At 34.8% G+C, this 17,761-nt stretch overlaps 3 protein-coding genes across 3 annotated transcripts; all 3 read right to left on the reverse strand.

Annotated features, from left to right (window-relative positions):
• Positions 1-1,261: 1,261 nt before the first annotated feature.
• On the reverse strand, positions 1,262-2,287 carry LOC126555136 (uncharacterized). The gene is made up of 2 exons (XM_050210098.1): positions 2,086-2,287; positions 1,262-2,021 (listed from the first exon to the last, which is right to left on the reverse strand). The coding sequence occupies exons 1-2, from the start codon at positions 2,231-2,233 to the stop codon at positions 1,330-1,332; spliced, it is 840 nt and encodes a 279-aa protein (XP_050066055.1). The 5' UTR covers positions 2,234-2,287; the 3' UTR covers positions 1,262-1,329.
• Positions 2,288-3,067: 780 nt separating this feature from the next.
• On the reverse strand, positions 3,068-6,213 carry LOC126555139 (uncharacterized). The gene is given in 3 exon segments (XM_050210101.1): positions 3,068-4,482; positions 4,485-5,618; positions 5,714-6,213. Coding segments are annotated over 3 exon segments (2,553 nt in total). The 5' UTR covers positions 5,718-6,213.
• A 10,582-nt stretch (positions 6,214-16,795) lies between these two features.
• On the reverse strand, positions 16,796-17,419 carry LOC126555140 (uncharacterized; the record flags this gene model as incomplete). The annotated part of the gene is made up of 2 exons (XM_050210102.1): positions 16,796-16,952; positions 17,205-17,419. Coding segments are annotated over 2 exons (372 nt in total), but the record flags the coding sequence as incomplete, so codon positions are not given.
• Between the last annotated feature and the right edge of the window lie 342 nt (positions 17,420-17,761).

Consider the following 17,761-nt stretch of genomic DNA (forward strand, 5'->3'; position numbering starts at 1 on the left):
AGTATCCTGCGCACTAGAAGATTCAGTAATGGGGGGTACTATAAATGTATTCTTACCTAAATCTGTGAACGTCACCTCTGAAGAGGTGACGAGTTATAATTTGGGGGAAGTGCCACCAATTAATTTAATTTTTAAAGGAAAAAATAAGAACAAATTCGTTATCAAATTCGAATAATGGATTTATTCTTATTTATTTTTTTATATTCAATATAATAACAGTTTTTTGTTTTTTAAATATTATATTCATAACAATTTTTTTTTTTTTTTTTTTTTAATATTGTATTCATAATAATATAATAATGCTATTTTAAATATTTTTGTCATTTTTTTTTTTATGTTCAATATGCTTATAGGTTTAATTATAATTATAATTTAATACTGTTTGGAATAATAAAAAAAACATTTTATTTAGTATCTATAAAGAGTATGATTTATTATTATTATTATAATATTGAATATTTTTAAAAAAGAGTACAATATTGTTATAGAAATCTCTGTAACATTTTTTTCTTCCAATGCACTTTGTCATCACGATATGGATCATACGACCAATGGAACGACTGTGCATCATCTAGAAAATACAAAAAATAATAATAATTTTCAAATTTAAAAACCGTAGTATTTTTAATTTTATAATATAGGTATCAAGTGACTTACTCAAATAAGGACTTTGTATCTCATTATCCGGGACATATGTTCTATCTGCAGAAAGAGGTGATCGCCACGGAAAAGGTTGATTTGGATCGAAATCTAATGCCCTGTCTCCATCATCGGTAACATTAAGTGTATAGTGTTCGAAATCATATGTATTGGGGAATAATGGTGGTGAAATCTAATATAAAATTAAGCTTAATTATAATAAGGAAAAAATATATTAAAATAGTATAGACTTACTGATGGCGAGTGTAATCTCGTAGGACTACTAAAAAATGAACACTCCGATGAATCTGACATATTTATAGGTACGTTAAATGTCTGTGAATACAAGTACTGGATAGTGGATACGGGTGACTATAGAGACTGCAGTGAAAGGGATGACTACGTTCGCTCACGAGTCGATTTTTAATAAATATTTTTTAGAGCATTATGAAGAGTGGGAGATTTTTAGTAAATATTATCGTTTAACGTATCAACACTATATAAAAGATATAGAATAATGATAGCATTTTAAAATCTATAACAAATCTTATCAATTATAAAAAAGTATAAAAATATGATACTATCATACGATTATTAAATATTATATTTTAATAAACCATGTACATGCACATCAATAATAATTATAATAATAATAACAATAACAATAACAATAACAATAACAATAACAATTTATACAATTTTATAATGACCGTGTGCAAGTGTGTGCACACGATCGGGTAGAACGTGTCGTTTGTCATCCGATCTGTTCAATGTTAATTTCATTGTTTTAATTGTTTTCATTTGATGTTTAAACGATCGGATCGACACGTTCTCTCTATACGGGGTATACAATTCGTAAGACTGTTGTGTTAGTGGTTGAGGTGGTGGTGGTGGGAGCGGATAAGATGTTGACGGCGTTGTCGATGCTGCTGCTGCTGCTGCTGCTGCTGCATGTAAGCACGCGATGACTTGTCGCGCGCAAGACGATGCTATCAGCTTACCCATATGTGCGTCGAACTCGTCATCGCGTTCATCGGATTCGACGTCATCGTCGTCATCGTCGTTGTCGGCGGCAAACAGACACCGCTTGTGATCGTCGAACGTTAGGTGATTTCGGATCACATGACCTCTAATCCCCTTTGCTCGTATGGTGGTCGAGTGCTCAATATCATACGCGTAAGATTTAGCACGTAACGCCACAAACTCATACATGGTGCGCCCCCCGGTTTCGTCTTTGAACAACCCGGGGATTCTCTTACGCGCCGACGTGTAACACGCATGATCCGGCGGCAGATTAGAGGTATCCGTACGGTTCATTAAGTTCGGGTTGCCCTCCAAGTCGCTGTAAAAGTCGTCCGTCAACACTCGATACAGGAGGGAATCTATGAAGTGTAATAAAAATTATAATAACAATAAAACATTTTTTATATTAAGTGGTATACGTACCGGTGTCGGTGTACAGCAGAGTTATCTTATCACCATAATGACGTTTCATGACGTTATAGTGATAATCATACATGAGTGTCTTGCTCCGCTCAAGGACTGCAAACCCGATGTAAATTGGTTTACAGAAATCGATCTCTTTTTTATGCATAGACACTGCTGCAAGATTTTCACTATAAGTGGTACACTGTTTAAACGTTGGGCGGTTAATGAGCTTTCGCATTTTCTGAGGGCATGAAACGAGCTTCATATCAAAACGATTTCGGACATTCTCCATCGTTTTACCTTTGTAATAGTATTAATCTTTAAATCATATCACGCAATTAATAATAATAATAAAAGTTACCGAAAACGCTGTTATTTTGTGCTTTAAAAAATTTTCTTCAAACTCATTCGTCGCCCGTTTACGCATCTCGGTGTTTAACGCGATGTATGGTGCCAACCAAGGAGATTTTTAAACTCCAATACTCTGTGCACCTGAAACGTATGAATAATTTGTTTGTAAAAATAAAGAGTAATGTATAGTATATATATATTTCTGTGTGTTTATATTTTATATATAGTATAATAATATTACCTTATCGACAACCACACCGTTGGCGATGGCCTGTTTTAAATTCGAGTAATGCACGACGTAGTGCACCTTCCGCTCGAACGTAGCCATCAACTTTCGGACTGCAGACCCACGCGGAATGCTGGCGTGCGGTAGGAACGGCATATCGTTGTGTTTGTCGTGCAGATGACGCGGATACGAAATGTCGACTTCGTAGACTCGTCCCACGTCATCCGTATCCGACATCCACTCCAGCTGAGCCAACGCGACGTCTGGATTTCCCGCGTACCACGAGAAACCACCGTATGGCATATATTCGCTCATGGCCCATCCGTAAAGATTGTTGCCTTTGGAAAAAATTAATACACGTACATAATATATTATTATGTATTGTTATTATTATTATTATTATTATTATTATTATTATATATATCAATCTTGATATACGAGCCACGTATTCGGCTCTTCGGCTTTGTATCCGGGCGTCTTCGGGTTATTGGCCTTGGCGTGACGTCCGCTCGCCTGTACCAGGCCCCCTCGAATTCCAAGCTCGAAAAAAATTACCTGTTCGTAATCAGTGAGGAGTTCTAATTTGACCGACGTGAATTTCAGCATACAGTCGAAACTGAACCCGGGTGCCGTGTAATAATACGCCGGGTCCAGCTGGTACGTCGATATACATATGTCACGGAAATTTTCAAACACGTCGGCGCTGAGCAGTACGTCGATTTTGAGGTATAAATCGCTATAATCGCCAAGAGTCTGACACTCAAAACGATTCCATACCAGGGTCGCATGTTTATAATCGGCGTCGCTCACGTGCGTCTCGGTCAACGCACTATAGAACTCCCTCCTTGCTGGCAGCTCCGTCTCGCGTAATTTCGAGTAGGAATCCGTGTATTCATACGGAAAAACGCCTTTGCGCGTCACCAGTGGCATCTGCGTCGGAGTGAACACTTTTGCGACTTCGCGAAACTTGCAAAAGTCCGCGGTCGTAAGGTTCCGCGCCAAGTCAGCCAAACTCGACGCCATGAACCGACACGTATCGATAAATCTAACAGAGAACTCGTTGTTGATATATTTCGAAAACGAAATATACTTTTCCTCGCTGTTAGGTATCACCGATATCGTATCGGTATCATACCCCAACTCAGTGACGATAAAATGAGCGTCATAATTCGACAGATTATGTAAATAGCACGGAACGAACTTCGGCGTTTGTAATTTAAGATTGCACGTATTACACAACGTTTTAAGAAAACGACCGGACAGGTGATCGTGATGTGCGACCTTGTGGTTACTCGCGATAAACGTTTTCGCGCACAAGTCGCACGCAGCCTTAACTCCGTGAGCGCGAGCATCCTCAACAGACATCGCAATCGGTACGTTGGTCGTCTTGAGCAATTTACATATTCTGTCTACCACATCGGTGACGGCCAGGACAAATCGTTTGGCTACATCGTCGACGGACTCGGAGCCACGAAAAACGGTGGGGGTTCGCGGGATATCGAATTGCTCGAGCAGCTCCGCTGGTACACCGTCCGCAGCTACTACCAAAAACCCGTAACTCATCGGGTGATGCGAGTGCAACGCGGAGGTATTTACCCCGTAGCGCTGCGTCGTTTTCGGGAGAAGAGCTTCGAAGTCGGCGTACAAAACGAACGGTAATCGTTGCGTTTTGCACAGCGCGTTGAATTCGAGCGTTTTGCCCTCCGCCGGCATTAAGGGTAAGATTGGTTTGTGCGTACCGCATACCAGACGATGTCGCGCGAGCGCCTCCTCACCGTGTAATTTATACCTCAAAGGTTGGTCGTCGAAACTGGTGAAACACTTTTTACAAAAAATAAACGGTGACCGTGATTATTTTTTTGTAAACTAACTAGACGCGAAAAATTCGAAATATACGTGTAATGGTTATTTTTCTCCGAACCGGCGATCAACAACAAGTCGAAATGATTCGGCTGCTCGTTGTCGACCACCCGCAGCGGGTACGCCGCCGATTGTGTCGAAGATTTGTTTTTTTTATTTTTTTTACAATTTTTCACGCCGTATACGTTAACCGACGTACCGGGATTAGCTCGCTCGAATAATTTTATCTCCGACACGGGCGTTGGGACTGATAGCGCGGAAAAGTCATAACGGTACTCCTCGTTCGAATAATTCACGCCTACATGTACACGATTGTCGTGTGATACGTGTTTTGCCAGAATCGCCCACTTGAAACACTGACGATCAATGTTTTGTGGGTTTACGACGGCCTTGCGATTTAGAATACTTTCCGGTAACGGCAAGTACGACGAGCCGCCCATCGGTGTGAACTCGTACACGCCCAAGAGCAACCCGTCGATACACGATAAGGTGAACCCACTACCCTTGCCCGCGTAAGCGTCTTCTTCGGCGAGAAGAGCGGTTAAATCGCGATCGATGGAACCCGCAACGTCGCTATACGCAAACAATTCCCTCGCGCACGTTTTAAATGCACGATTTTGGGCAGATTCGTCTTGGTTAGGTACGACATAAGTGGCCTCCAATTTTAGGTTGTATTTAATCGGTTGAATACGCACGCATTCGCGTAATTTGTCAATCAATTCCGGCTCCAGAAAGTGGAGAAAAGCGCGATAACTGGCGATGTTATCGACGTTTTTTCTGAAGTACCACACGGTCGTACGTTTAAGCGACGACTCGATTTCAACAAAGCCGGGCGTATTCACCAATTGCATACGCGCCTTTTTTCTTTTGATATTTTTTCGAGTATTTTCCGTATAAGGAGCACAGTGCTGTACCGGCGGTGGCGAAGTCGGTCTCGATGGAGTCGCAGTGGTAGTGGGAGGTGTTACGGCGGCGGGTTGGTTAGAGATGACTGATGGGCGGGCGGATGACGAGACCTGAGGCGGGGTAGATGTGGCTGAGATGGTCATCGGAACAGCTGACCGAACGTGCGACTCTGTAGTAGGGGGTGCCCATTTTATAACTGAAGCGCGACCTATCACGAATTATTAAGATTACGATTTATTAATTAATATTGTAGTTATTATTATTATTATTATTATTTATAATAGAAAATAATTTATTATTTACCCATTGTACCGCCTATCCGCACAGCATTATGGAATTCAGGACTATTTTTAGCAATCTCTATTTTAAAAATAATTTTATTAATAACGTTATAGTAAATAATATTCAATGTAGGTACTTACTGTGGTAATTTTGTATGTGAGCGATAAGTTTATCCATCCGACTTAATACCTTGCGACATATCCCGCACGAATTCACCGGACCGTCATGGGTTTTAGCGTGTCTGACCAGCACGTTCTTACGAGCGTACACTTTACCACACGTAATGCAGTTGAACATTTTTTAAATTTAACGAAAATAGAGTTTAAAAAATAAACGTAAGAAAATACGACATGGACGTCGAACACTATAGAGCTCTGAAAACCGTCTGATTCGGAAAAATGTACACATGTAGCGGATAACCGATTTCTGTATATTGTAGCATAATTAATATTATCGATAATATATATATTATGTGAGTGGGGGATGCAATAAATATAGAATATAAAAAGTATATACCATGTATTACCAATAAAATCTGCCCACCCTGATAAACACATTCCATATCAATGATAATAAAGATATATTATGAGTAGGCGTATACAAATAAACAAATGTGATATAATAATATGTATGTATATATATACAATATATATACTTTATATATATATAAAGTATATACTATATACTCTATATAGAGTATATACATAGTATATGAAAAGTATATACTAATATATATAAAGTATATACTATATACTCTATATAGAGTATATACATAGTATATGAAAAGTATATACTATACTGTATAGAGTATATACACAGTATACGAAAAGTATATACCATGGCGGGGAGCCGCATGCGGGGGACGGCGGGACCCCGTGACGCGCGTGGGCCGGGTTAGGGCGGCGGCGGCGGCCGGCCACCGGCGGTCCGCGGCCGGGGCCATCCGCGTGACGTACGTAGACCGGGAATTTGGGTGAGGGGGAGGGTTTAGGGGGTTCGGCGGCGTACAGTGGGCCGCGTTGGCCGGCCGCGTGACGTACACAGGCTGGGACTTGGGGGAGGGGCCTGGGTTCTGTGACGTACATAGGCTGGGAAGGTGGGGGGAGAGGGTTCGACCGATTCACGTGACGTACATAGGATGGGAAGGTGGGGGAGGGGGAGGGTTCGACCGATTCACGTGACGTACATAGGATGGGAAGGTGGGGAGGGGGAGAGGGTTCGACCGATTCACGTGACGTACATAGGATGGGAAGGTGGGGGAGGGGGAGGGTTCGACCGATTCACGTGACGTACATAGGATGGGAAGGTGGGGGAGGGGGAGGGTTCGACCGATTCACGTGACGTACATAGGATGGGAAGGTGGGGGAGGGGGAGGGTTTCGACCGATTCACGTGACGTACTAGGATGGGAAAAGGTGGGGGAGGGGGAGGTTTTAGGGGGTTCACAGAGGAGGGCGGGGGGATGAAGCGGGGGGGATCCAGAATCGGCTATTTCATACTACTTCTATTAACTTCAAATCAGGACGATATTGTTTTTTCAGACGTTATACTCATTAATTGCTGATGTTTGAGCTTTAATATTTACAGGATCAAAGTTAATTAAATGTAACCGTTTAAACTAGTGCCCTAGATAGGGCTACATAAGTTTGACCACACGAAAATATAGTATTACCTACATCAGCAATGCAACATTCTAATGACATACCTTGACTTTATGTATAGTTATACCATATGCTAGAGTTATTGGAAATTGATTTCTATAAATAAATGCACCGGGGAAAACCTCAAATTTACTTTAACTCTGTCAATGTCAAATTCTTTGTCTTTTACTGTTATTTTTATTTTTATTGGAATTCCACTGAACCCATCATATATCACCTGTTTTACCATCCCAATAGCTCCATTGACTAATCCAAGTGTGACATCTATATTTCTTATAATCATAACTTTACAATTTAATTTAATTTTAATATTTTTTTCTAATCCTGCAGTACGTGAACTATCTGAATTTAATAATGCAAGTTTTTTTATAGCTTTACATTTTGATGCTGGTTTAGCATCTACAGAATCTTGTGCTTCAAGATTTATGATTTCTGTAGGTAATAAATTTAAAAAGCCTTTATTAAGTTCTTTACAATGATTTCTAGTTGGTAAAAGTACTAATGTTGATTCAGGCAAACTTGATATCAAATTATACAACTCTACAATTACAGAAATGTTTTTATTATTATTATTATTGATTTTGAACTTATTTTTCTTTTGTTAATTAATTCAATATCATCAGATGTTACTGCATTAATTCTTACCCTTTCTAAAATAGATGCATAAACGGAATCATTTTTTTGACGCATATTTTCGATTAATTCGTTGTAACTAAATAAATTTTGCCATATGTTTAACGTACCAAGTGAATGCGTGTACTTATCAATTTGATTTTTTTTCAAAGAAATAAAAAGAGATTCTTCATTCACTGGTGGAAGTTGTAGTAAGTCTCCAAACATTAATAAATGCATGCGTCCAAACCACCCATCATTTATATCTCCGGTATCAAATATTTCACATAATCTTAAATTAATATAAGTTAGTGTTATATTTGAAATCATGCTAATCTCATCTATTATAATTAATATCACATTTTCCATGGCTTGCCTAATTATTTTTAGAACATTATTTGATAATGGCCGATATGGTGGAGTATTTCCATGCTCTACTGGTAATTGTAATAACCTATGAACAGTCATACCTTGAATATTGAATGCAGAAATGCCAGTAGGTGCAGTTACAGCAACATCTTTTTTAATTTTAGTTTCTATGAAAGCTTTCACAGTTTTTATTAATATGATTTCCCTGTTCCACCAACTCCAGACACAAAATGTCGCATTGGAGAATTATCGTGAGAAGTTAATTTACTTTTTACAAAGTTAAAGACCCTTTGTTGATCGGAATTCATGTTTGAGATTAATTTCTCGAGGTCTTCATTTGTACTTTTAATCCTTAATTCTTCCATAACTTCTTGAACTTCTGATATTTGAAACCTATCATCAACGCTATCATCAATATGTGTTTTTTTGTTCTTTTCTAATAAATCCTCAATAATCGTGTTCATATCATCTTTTGATTTTCTTAGGTACTCTAATCGTTCATGATAGTGTAATGCAGATTCAATTTTTTCTCTACAACTAATAAAAGCCTCGAAATATGACTTATGACACCCAATAATCTCAACTTCTTGGCGCCAAGGTTGAAATAGCATTAATAAACAATGAAAATAGTTTTCTGGTTCTGATTGAATATTGTAAATTTTATGTTTTATAAGATAAGGTCGAGTTCTTTCTTTAATATAACCATAATTAGAATATTCATAATATTTTACATTTTTACTAACCGGTTTAGTTTTAACTATGTCATATAGTCGTACAAAGTCAAATAAACAAATTGATTCCATATCAGATGGCCGATTAGGGTAATGCGTGTCGACTATTGAAGGGTAAAATATATCAATCTCATCATTGCCTAGTTTTTCGATATCAGCTTTAGATTTTAATCTTCTGTTTCTAATCATATTTATATCTAACCATTTAATAGTAGTTGATGGATCTGTACCAAACAATGGTATGCCAAGTAGAGTGTCACTTGCCTCTAGAGAACCACATTCTCGATTATTAAGTGATCTAAGAGCCACATTCCATAATTTACTAGCAAGTGACTTAGTATTATTAATAACTTCAAACGATTGCGCTGAATTTGACTTTTCTGGTTTGGTTTGATATTTGGTTACGTATGAACTTAAAGCACATGATTTTTCACCAATAAATTGTAAATCCATGTTACCATTCCAAGCTAAAAGTATAGCAGGGTTATAATCATTAATATAAATTTCATTTTTAGAACGAGGTAAATCATATAATCTACTTTTCGATTTAAGACTCCTTCGGCCAGCAATTGACGTTGCCACATCTTTCATTATAAAATGATCGGTTTCAGTTCGGGGGAAACCAAATCTACAAGAACTAACAGTTTGGGTTCCTGTTTTTTTACTCCTCATACAATAACTATTATGTTTGTGCGTTTGGTACATTTCAATTCTTTCTGAAATAGTTGGGAAATCATGTTTATTTGGTTTGTGACAAGTAATTGTATTCGAAATAAATTTGACGACTTCATCGGTTGTGTTTTCACCTATAATAGGAGCCCCTTCAATCCACAAAAGTATATGAAAGTGTTGTAAGCCTCTCGTTTGATACTCTCTTCTCCAAGCGTAATGTGATACTTTTCCTAAAGGCGCGTCTTCGGAAGTTATAAAATCCAACATAGCTTTAAACTCATTATCTACAATACGTGAAGTTGACACAGGGTCTAAAGAAATTAAATTAGATGTAGATTTTCCATTTTCTACATCGCTATTCATTTCTCTCAAGTAAAAGTCTAGTCTTTGCCAATTATACTCACCGGGACTTAAAGTGAGGAAAAATGTTACTGGTCCATACCATGTTATCATTGTTTCTATATCAGATCTTGGATTCAACCAATATTGACTTGTATTTCTTAACTTTGCGAAAATAGTCGTAAGATTTCCTTCTAGTTCATTGTTATTAAGTAACTCCAAGCATTTAGAAGCCGTAAGTTTAGTTCTCATATTAATGGTATTTAATTTATGATAAATACCAGCTTTTAATGCTCGTAAATTAGATTCATGTAATAAAAAGAATAAATACTGAGAGTCTTTGCGAAATGACGAATTCATAGACATTAATTGAGATTTTACAAATTCTGAAGATGTTAATTTGATTTGTCTTTCGCTGTACTGACCATTCTTAGCGTATGGGAAAAGATGAGGAAAACATTTTAAATCTAACTGTAAGTCTTCAAAATTATTTATTGGATCATTTTCTATTCGGAGCATCTGATACAGTTCTGTATCTTTAGCATTTTTTCTTGGCTCATTTAAACAGTGTATTGTGAACTGCTGATAATATTCATCACTGGGAGATCTCTGGGAAAGCATAGCTTTATTGTGTGTTGATTTTTCAACACTATCATTATCAAAATCTTCGTCATCATCTATTTCTTCAATGACAACACCTTCATTTCCCATGTTGGTGATCAAATTTCGTAGACCATTGTAATCGGGTAAATTTATATCTTTGTATAGTAAATTATTTAATTTCAACCACGTTAGAGCATCATATATTTTTTTTACATTAACTAATGTCTCCCAAATTTTTTTTTGTCTTGTTGGCAAGCTGCGCACTAGAATAAACAAATCATTAGCCATTATGACTTCATTAGGGCTTGGTAATTTTTTTAGGGTCTGTTCCAGAGGAAGAGGCAAATGGAAAACACTACCAATGGCTTTTGTTAACATCGAGTTGTTGGGTTGTTTTCGTCCTGATACCGTCCCCATACGCACAACAACTTGAAATGCTTTAGCTCTCTGAATCAATTGTCTTTCAAATTCATTAAGTGAAGAAATCACTTCTGGCGTTTTACGAGTAAACAAATCATTTAAAATGCAAGTTGAGACTGGTATGTTGGAGCGAAATTTTTTCAAACACATATTACAGATAAATTCACATGGTAAATTATTGGAATTGACAAAGTTAAGAAGAATATCCCATTGGTTATTAATTATGGGTTTTCTTAAATTATTATTTTCAACTACATCTCTTCGAAAGCATAATTTGTGACATGACATGCATACATTAATAGGTTTATCTATTACTCGAATGTTAAACTTAATAAACGACTGGGAATGAGTAGCAATTATATTATTTTCATTGGTATACATAAAAGTACCTACATTGAAAACTGACCCTGTTAATTTTAGTCGATCCCTAATCTCTATCAATTTATTGAAATCTGAAGTATATATTGCATGATCAATGTGTGTAACTAAGTTTTGAGCTCTCTGCATTTTATACAATATGTTAGTTATACTTCTTATACTTGGGAAATGGGCACCTAGACTTTTTAGAAATAATAGATTTGATGTACATGTATAGTTGTAATGACATGCTAAATTATGACCAAGTTTCAAACTATTACGCGTTTCACTTATACACGTATCAATTTTTGAAATTTTGTTTTTGAAAACTTTTATTTTCGAGGATAAAATATCATTTATTATTTTTAATGCCCGATGAATAACATAATTATAGTTTAAATTACATACATCAACATTACACCGCCATGAAATATTAGAAGCTTTATGATTAATAGGCTCGAAAAGATTCATAATTTGACCAACTTCATTTATTTCTAAATTTATTTTATAATTGTTCGGCAACGGATTATAAACAGGGTCAGCAAAGAATGGTTCTGTATGTTTAGTATGTTGCGATGGTCCTAGTATTAAACACAAGAAACTGAAATCTATATCCTCGTTTTTAGGAATAAGAATATTATGTTTAATATTTTTATTTATAACTTTCTTTAAATATGAGAAAGAATTAATGTATAATTGTACGTTATTTTTTCTGGCCATCATGGAAAATTTGAGAATGTCGTCACATTGTATTCTTGCAATACCTAAAGGCAATTTTACAGTGTTCATAAGTCGATTTGTCCATTTTTCAATGTGTCCATGAAATGGAAACACTACCTTTGCCTTAACTTTTTTAGGTCGTCGAAACAGTAGTTTTTTAGGTGACTTTATTTTATCACAAGTTTTGTTAATAATAGGAAGTTTCTTTTTTTTATTCAATAAGTACATTTCTTTATTTTGAATTCTCTTTTTGTATATTTTAGTAGGCATATTTATAAATTACTATAAGTTTAAGCACAATGTTTTGCAACAATATATATAATTTGCAAGTCCAGTGTGTCGCACGCGAGGTACGAAAATAATTTAATACGGACTATTTTACAAGCAATGATTGCCAATTATAATGCGTAGTACGTAGTAATAGGTACTAAACGGTTTATAAATTATTGGTTGAGGTGCGAACACAGTTTAAAACGGAAATACGGAATATACCGGACAAGTCCAGCGTGATCCGTACGCGCAGTGCGAATACTGCGAACACTAATTACGAACTATATAATTACGTAACTTTATAGCTTGTATCTTTACGAACACTATTTACTTTAATGCGTAATTAATTAATTAACAATAACGACACGAAAATAAAAAGCATGTACAGACTAGACAATACGCTATGAGCAGCAATGCAAAGAACTTTATGTGCAAGTCTACTGCAGGCTGACGACGATAACGAAATGAAACGTAAAATATTAACATGAAGTAGTAATAATGAAATGCGACGTAGCCATAGATAATACACGTAATAGTGTGAGACCGTAGTGGGAGACCGGGAGTGGGGGAGCGTGAGTGGGGGCCGGTCGGCACGACAACGCGAGAAGCGGCCGCCGTGATTCCAGATTTCAATATAATTTTTCATTAAAAATGTTTCACGTTTCCTTTAATAACTTAACTTCTAACTGTACGATTTTTATGATTTTTACAAAAGGATCATCTGCATGATTTTCCTCGTGTTTTGCAATTTACTAGGTATAAATTGATTCAGTAGATAATTAATTATCTCATCTGACAAAAAACACCGAAATTTACACAGTTTTAATGGGAAACTCCTGCTTCGAGATAATATACACTGTCGTGCCGCCGCTTTTATTTTTTTTACTTAGCTCGCGCCACGACTGTGGCGCTGGATTCCATCAATTGTTGTCGCAAAATCAATATTCAGTATTAGACCTTTTAACAAGAAAAGTGTAACGGTTGGATTTTTGGTTAATAAAACGATTTCTGTTATTGTAATACTAGAAAGTAATGTTACTAAAAAATTGTTAACCTTCGATTTACTTCAATGGTGTACACTAATGTATGATAGCAATTATAGTTCAATAACTAATAATCTACATACTAATTGTAAACGTGTGAAAATAACTGATAACATATATTATTCAGTCAATTTAAATCAGTTAACTATAGGGTTGCCATAATTTCAATAAGTAAAACCGGGACAGATAGAAAAATAGTAAATAAATTTAGAATTAATTATTATTGAACTATATTCGCCATTGGGTATGTATTAAAAAAACGACACAATAGGTTATAGTGTTATAACTTATACACTTTATTACTATAACAAATTGACAATGTAAACTTTTTTTTTAAATTTATTTTTTTATAATATTTAACAATATTAAATTAATATACTATAATTATAAAATAACAACACTTTTTATTTATTTGCTTGTACTTGGGCCGGGGTGGTTGGGCTCTTCTGTCTCCTTTTCTTTGTACCATTCATATTTCTTAGATGATTTAACCGATGCTAGTAAAGATGGCTGTGTTTTAACATACTCGTAAAATTCGGAACAAGTCTTTTTGTAATTGTACTTGCACATTATAATACTTTCCACAGTATCAAGCTGAAGACGATTTCGTTCGTCAGTCCATTGTATTTCCATTAAAGAAAATACACGTTCGACGTTAGCATTGTGGGCCGGTATTGCAAAAACATACTGAGCAATTTTTAAAAGTTCTGAGTGTTGTTCATCGTGTATTGACACACTAAAAAAACATTGCCATTTTTCACTAGCAATTTTATTATCCCAATCTAATATACTGTTTTTGAATTCTTCGATTTTTTTTTTTTTAAGTATGTTAGCTGATCAAACAATAAAGAATCATCTAACTGTATGTTTTTATCAGATAAATAAATTATTGTTTCTTCTACGTCACGCTATGCTATCGGCTCCAACAAAGACATCCAGTCAAAAACATGAAAGTGATTTGTTGAGACCGACCATTTGGTTAAATATGTAATTGCTGTATTGTAAAACTCACCAACTTCTTCATAAAATGTATGTTTTACTTGATCAGATATTTCTTCTTTTCTCAACATTTCTAGAACTTTTAAACCAACAAATTTATTAATTTGTCTATTTTTTAAGTTATCTGAAATGGTGCTTAATATTTTTCTTAGTTCAATTATACTCGTTTTAGATTTTTCAATCAATAAAATGTTCCTGTTAAAAATAACGAGTTGTGCATGTAAAAACCACATATATGTTTCACTCATCGGACTATTAAATGTGTCGAATAGTATTTTTGGAGGTTTCTCTTCGGACTGAAAAAATGATTTTAGTGCAGGCCACATAGATAGCGTTCTTTCCACTACTGGTAGCAATGATACCCACCGAGTTTTGGAATGATTTAAAATAGTTCTGTAGTTGATATCCACAAATTCACAGAAATCTTTTAATTTTTCTGTTCTTACAGTGTAAATAGAAAAGTACCCAAATATTTTAAATATGATCATTTCAGCATCAAAACTAAACGTATTTGCAGCTGTAGAAATAGTATTGTGCAATATGTGAGCAGAGCAGCCAACACCTTCCAGTTCATTTTGAATGGCTTCTTTTAGTTTAAAAAAAATGTTATTTTGTCCTTTTCTATGAATTCCTCCGAAGTTGGTGTTTGCATTATCTGCACAAAATGCAATGCATTTTTTTAATGGTATTTTCAAATTATTTAATGTATCAATACAATATTGCAAAATTGTTTCTGAAGTTTCGTTTTTAAGAGAACTCATTTTTATTAATTGACTTTTTATACCATCTGACTTTGTAAAATATTGAATTATAATTGGAAATATTTTTTCTGATTTATGATTACTAGCATCCGTCGCCAAACTAAACAAAATTGTATTTTCTAAATCTGATTTAAATATATCAACTGCATGTGGAGCTAAAATGTATTTTACTATTGAAGTGCCTTTAGTTCGTGCAGTTGACATTTTACAAGCAATTTTTGAGTCGGGAAATAATTTTGAAAAAAGCGGTGTAGTACAGTCCAGTGAATTAAATGAATTATGGTGAAAAATTACCTTATAAACATTAACCAACTATGCAGCAGCTACCAATTGTTCTTCTTTTGTATCAGGAGTTACAAAAAACTTGGTCACTTTTTCACTAATATTTACACTTTGAGAATTTTTTTTATGTTTGTTACATTTAATATGATCGACTATGTCAGATTTTCCACCGTGGGCAACTTGAAAATAGCTTTTGCAAAAAGTGCAATATGCTTCAAATTCATTTCTACCTTTTTTTTATAAAACTCCAAGTAACGGAAAACTCGTCACGAAAGTGACATTTTCTTTTTGGTGCCATAATAACGAAAAAATAATAAAAACGAACAATCTAGGCTACGGTCTACGAGTGACTACGACCTACGTTCAATTGATGTAAAAGTCATTAGTCTGTCTCTGTATCACCAGTATGGCCGTATCGATTATCGATAAAATATAAAAATAAAACATGTAAACTGCATAGTGCACAGCGCACATGACTTGTTTGTTGTTCTCGAATATTACGGTATTATTATTTTATATTTAGCCTATGAATTTATCAATTATTCGTTATCTTTAACATTAACATGTTGACTCTCGATTTCAATTATTATTTGAAAAAATAAAATTGTAGAAATTAAACAATTTTAATTTTTTCCTAAGACCGGGACATATAGGCGTCCCGAAAAATGTTTTCGGGACACCGGGACACAAATTCGAAAACCGGTGACAGTCCCGGTTTTCCGGGACGTAGGGTAACCCTAGTTAACTATTAAATTGCATGTTAATGATCATTTTATTACCTTATCATATACTGATTTACATCGTTTAAAACAATTACAACAATGTATCGATTCACATATTGTAGAAAAGCAGAAAAAGTTGGTTTCATATCAGTCAACTTTTGATACCGTATATTCATTAATTAGAGCAGACATCAATATTCTACCATCATCTTGTCAGTGAAATGATTTTACTAATCAGTATATTCAAAATTTTGACTTTAGCATGTGTTGTATACAGAACGATGATTCATGTTTTATATATGAAATACTTCAATTCCACAATAATTCACTATCAGATATGATATTATATGATTTAATGACGATTTAAAATAAAATTTGTGTTGAACTTTATACCATTATAATTGTTATAATTACTCTAAGAATTGATTTCAATATTATAGTAAAAAAATAAGATTAATTAATTTTATCAATTTTAATAATTTTATTAAATGTTATAATTTATATTATCAATAAATAGTTTTCACATTATAATATATTTGCATTTTATTTTTTGCTGTTTTTTACAATCTTTCGTTTTGGATCCGATGAACATCGATTCAAAATTGAACGAATAAATTCGTTTATTTTATTTGATATTTCATTATCAGCAGGATAGGTATTGCAAGTATACAACTTCACGCTAGCTTCAGAATGTTTCCATCTATTATAAAAAATCATTATTTAATAATATTCGTAATACGTTTTATTATTTAATCATGTTATAGTTAAATATCAACGATAAGATCCTCAATCTCATTATTTTAATTAGAATTTAATAATTTATTTGTGTTGAATAATAATAGGTAACGGTCAAATTAAAAAAAATAATCTGGCGATCAATAAATGATTGTATCGCTGTTGCTTAACTATAGTTCATCATTTAATCATTGGTTTTTTTTATTATGGTTTTTACCTTTCAAGTGACGGAATGTCTTTAATAGCACTAGTTTTATAATGTTGGATGACGTAGTAGTCATCGCATTTTGGCGCTACTGGACACCGAATCGTATACGTGTAATTTCCTTCCGTCAATGTTATTGAGTTTGAAACGTTATCTTCAATATTTCCTTTCGAAATTACCCTAGCTAAGGCATCCTTGTACGTCTTTATTGATTCTGTTCGTGCTATACAAATTATTACCTATCTTGTATACATACAATCAAGTATGAGGTATGCTAAAGCTAATAATGAAAAGACCCCAGATTATGATCCAACAAAGCCCAAATCATGGTTAATTTATCAAGATTGTAAGTATACATATACATATATTTTAATTATTTTTTAATATTAATTTATTTTTTTAGGTAATAATCTGTACGGTTGGGCAATGTCACAACACATGCCCTATGGTGGTTTTAAGTATGTTGAACCTAAGCTAGAAGGGCTGAATGATTTGAACGATACATCACCCATCGGACGGATATATGAAGTTGACATTACTTATCCGAAAGAACTCCATGATAAACACAA

Source organism: Aphis gossypii, unplaced genomic scaffold (genome assembly GCF_020184175.1).
Source record: "Aphis gossypii isolate Hap1 unplaced genomic scaffold, ASM2018417v2 Contig00720, whole genome shotgun sequence".
In the NCBI taxonomy this organism is placed as follows: Eukaryota; Metazoa; Arthropoda; class Insecta; order Hemiptera; family Aphididae; genus Aphis; species Aphis gossypii.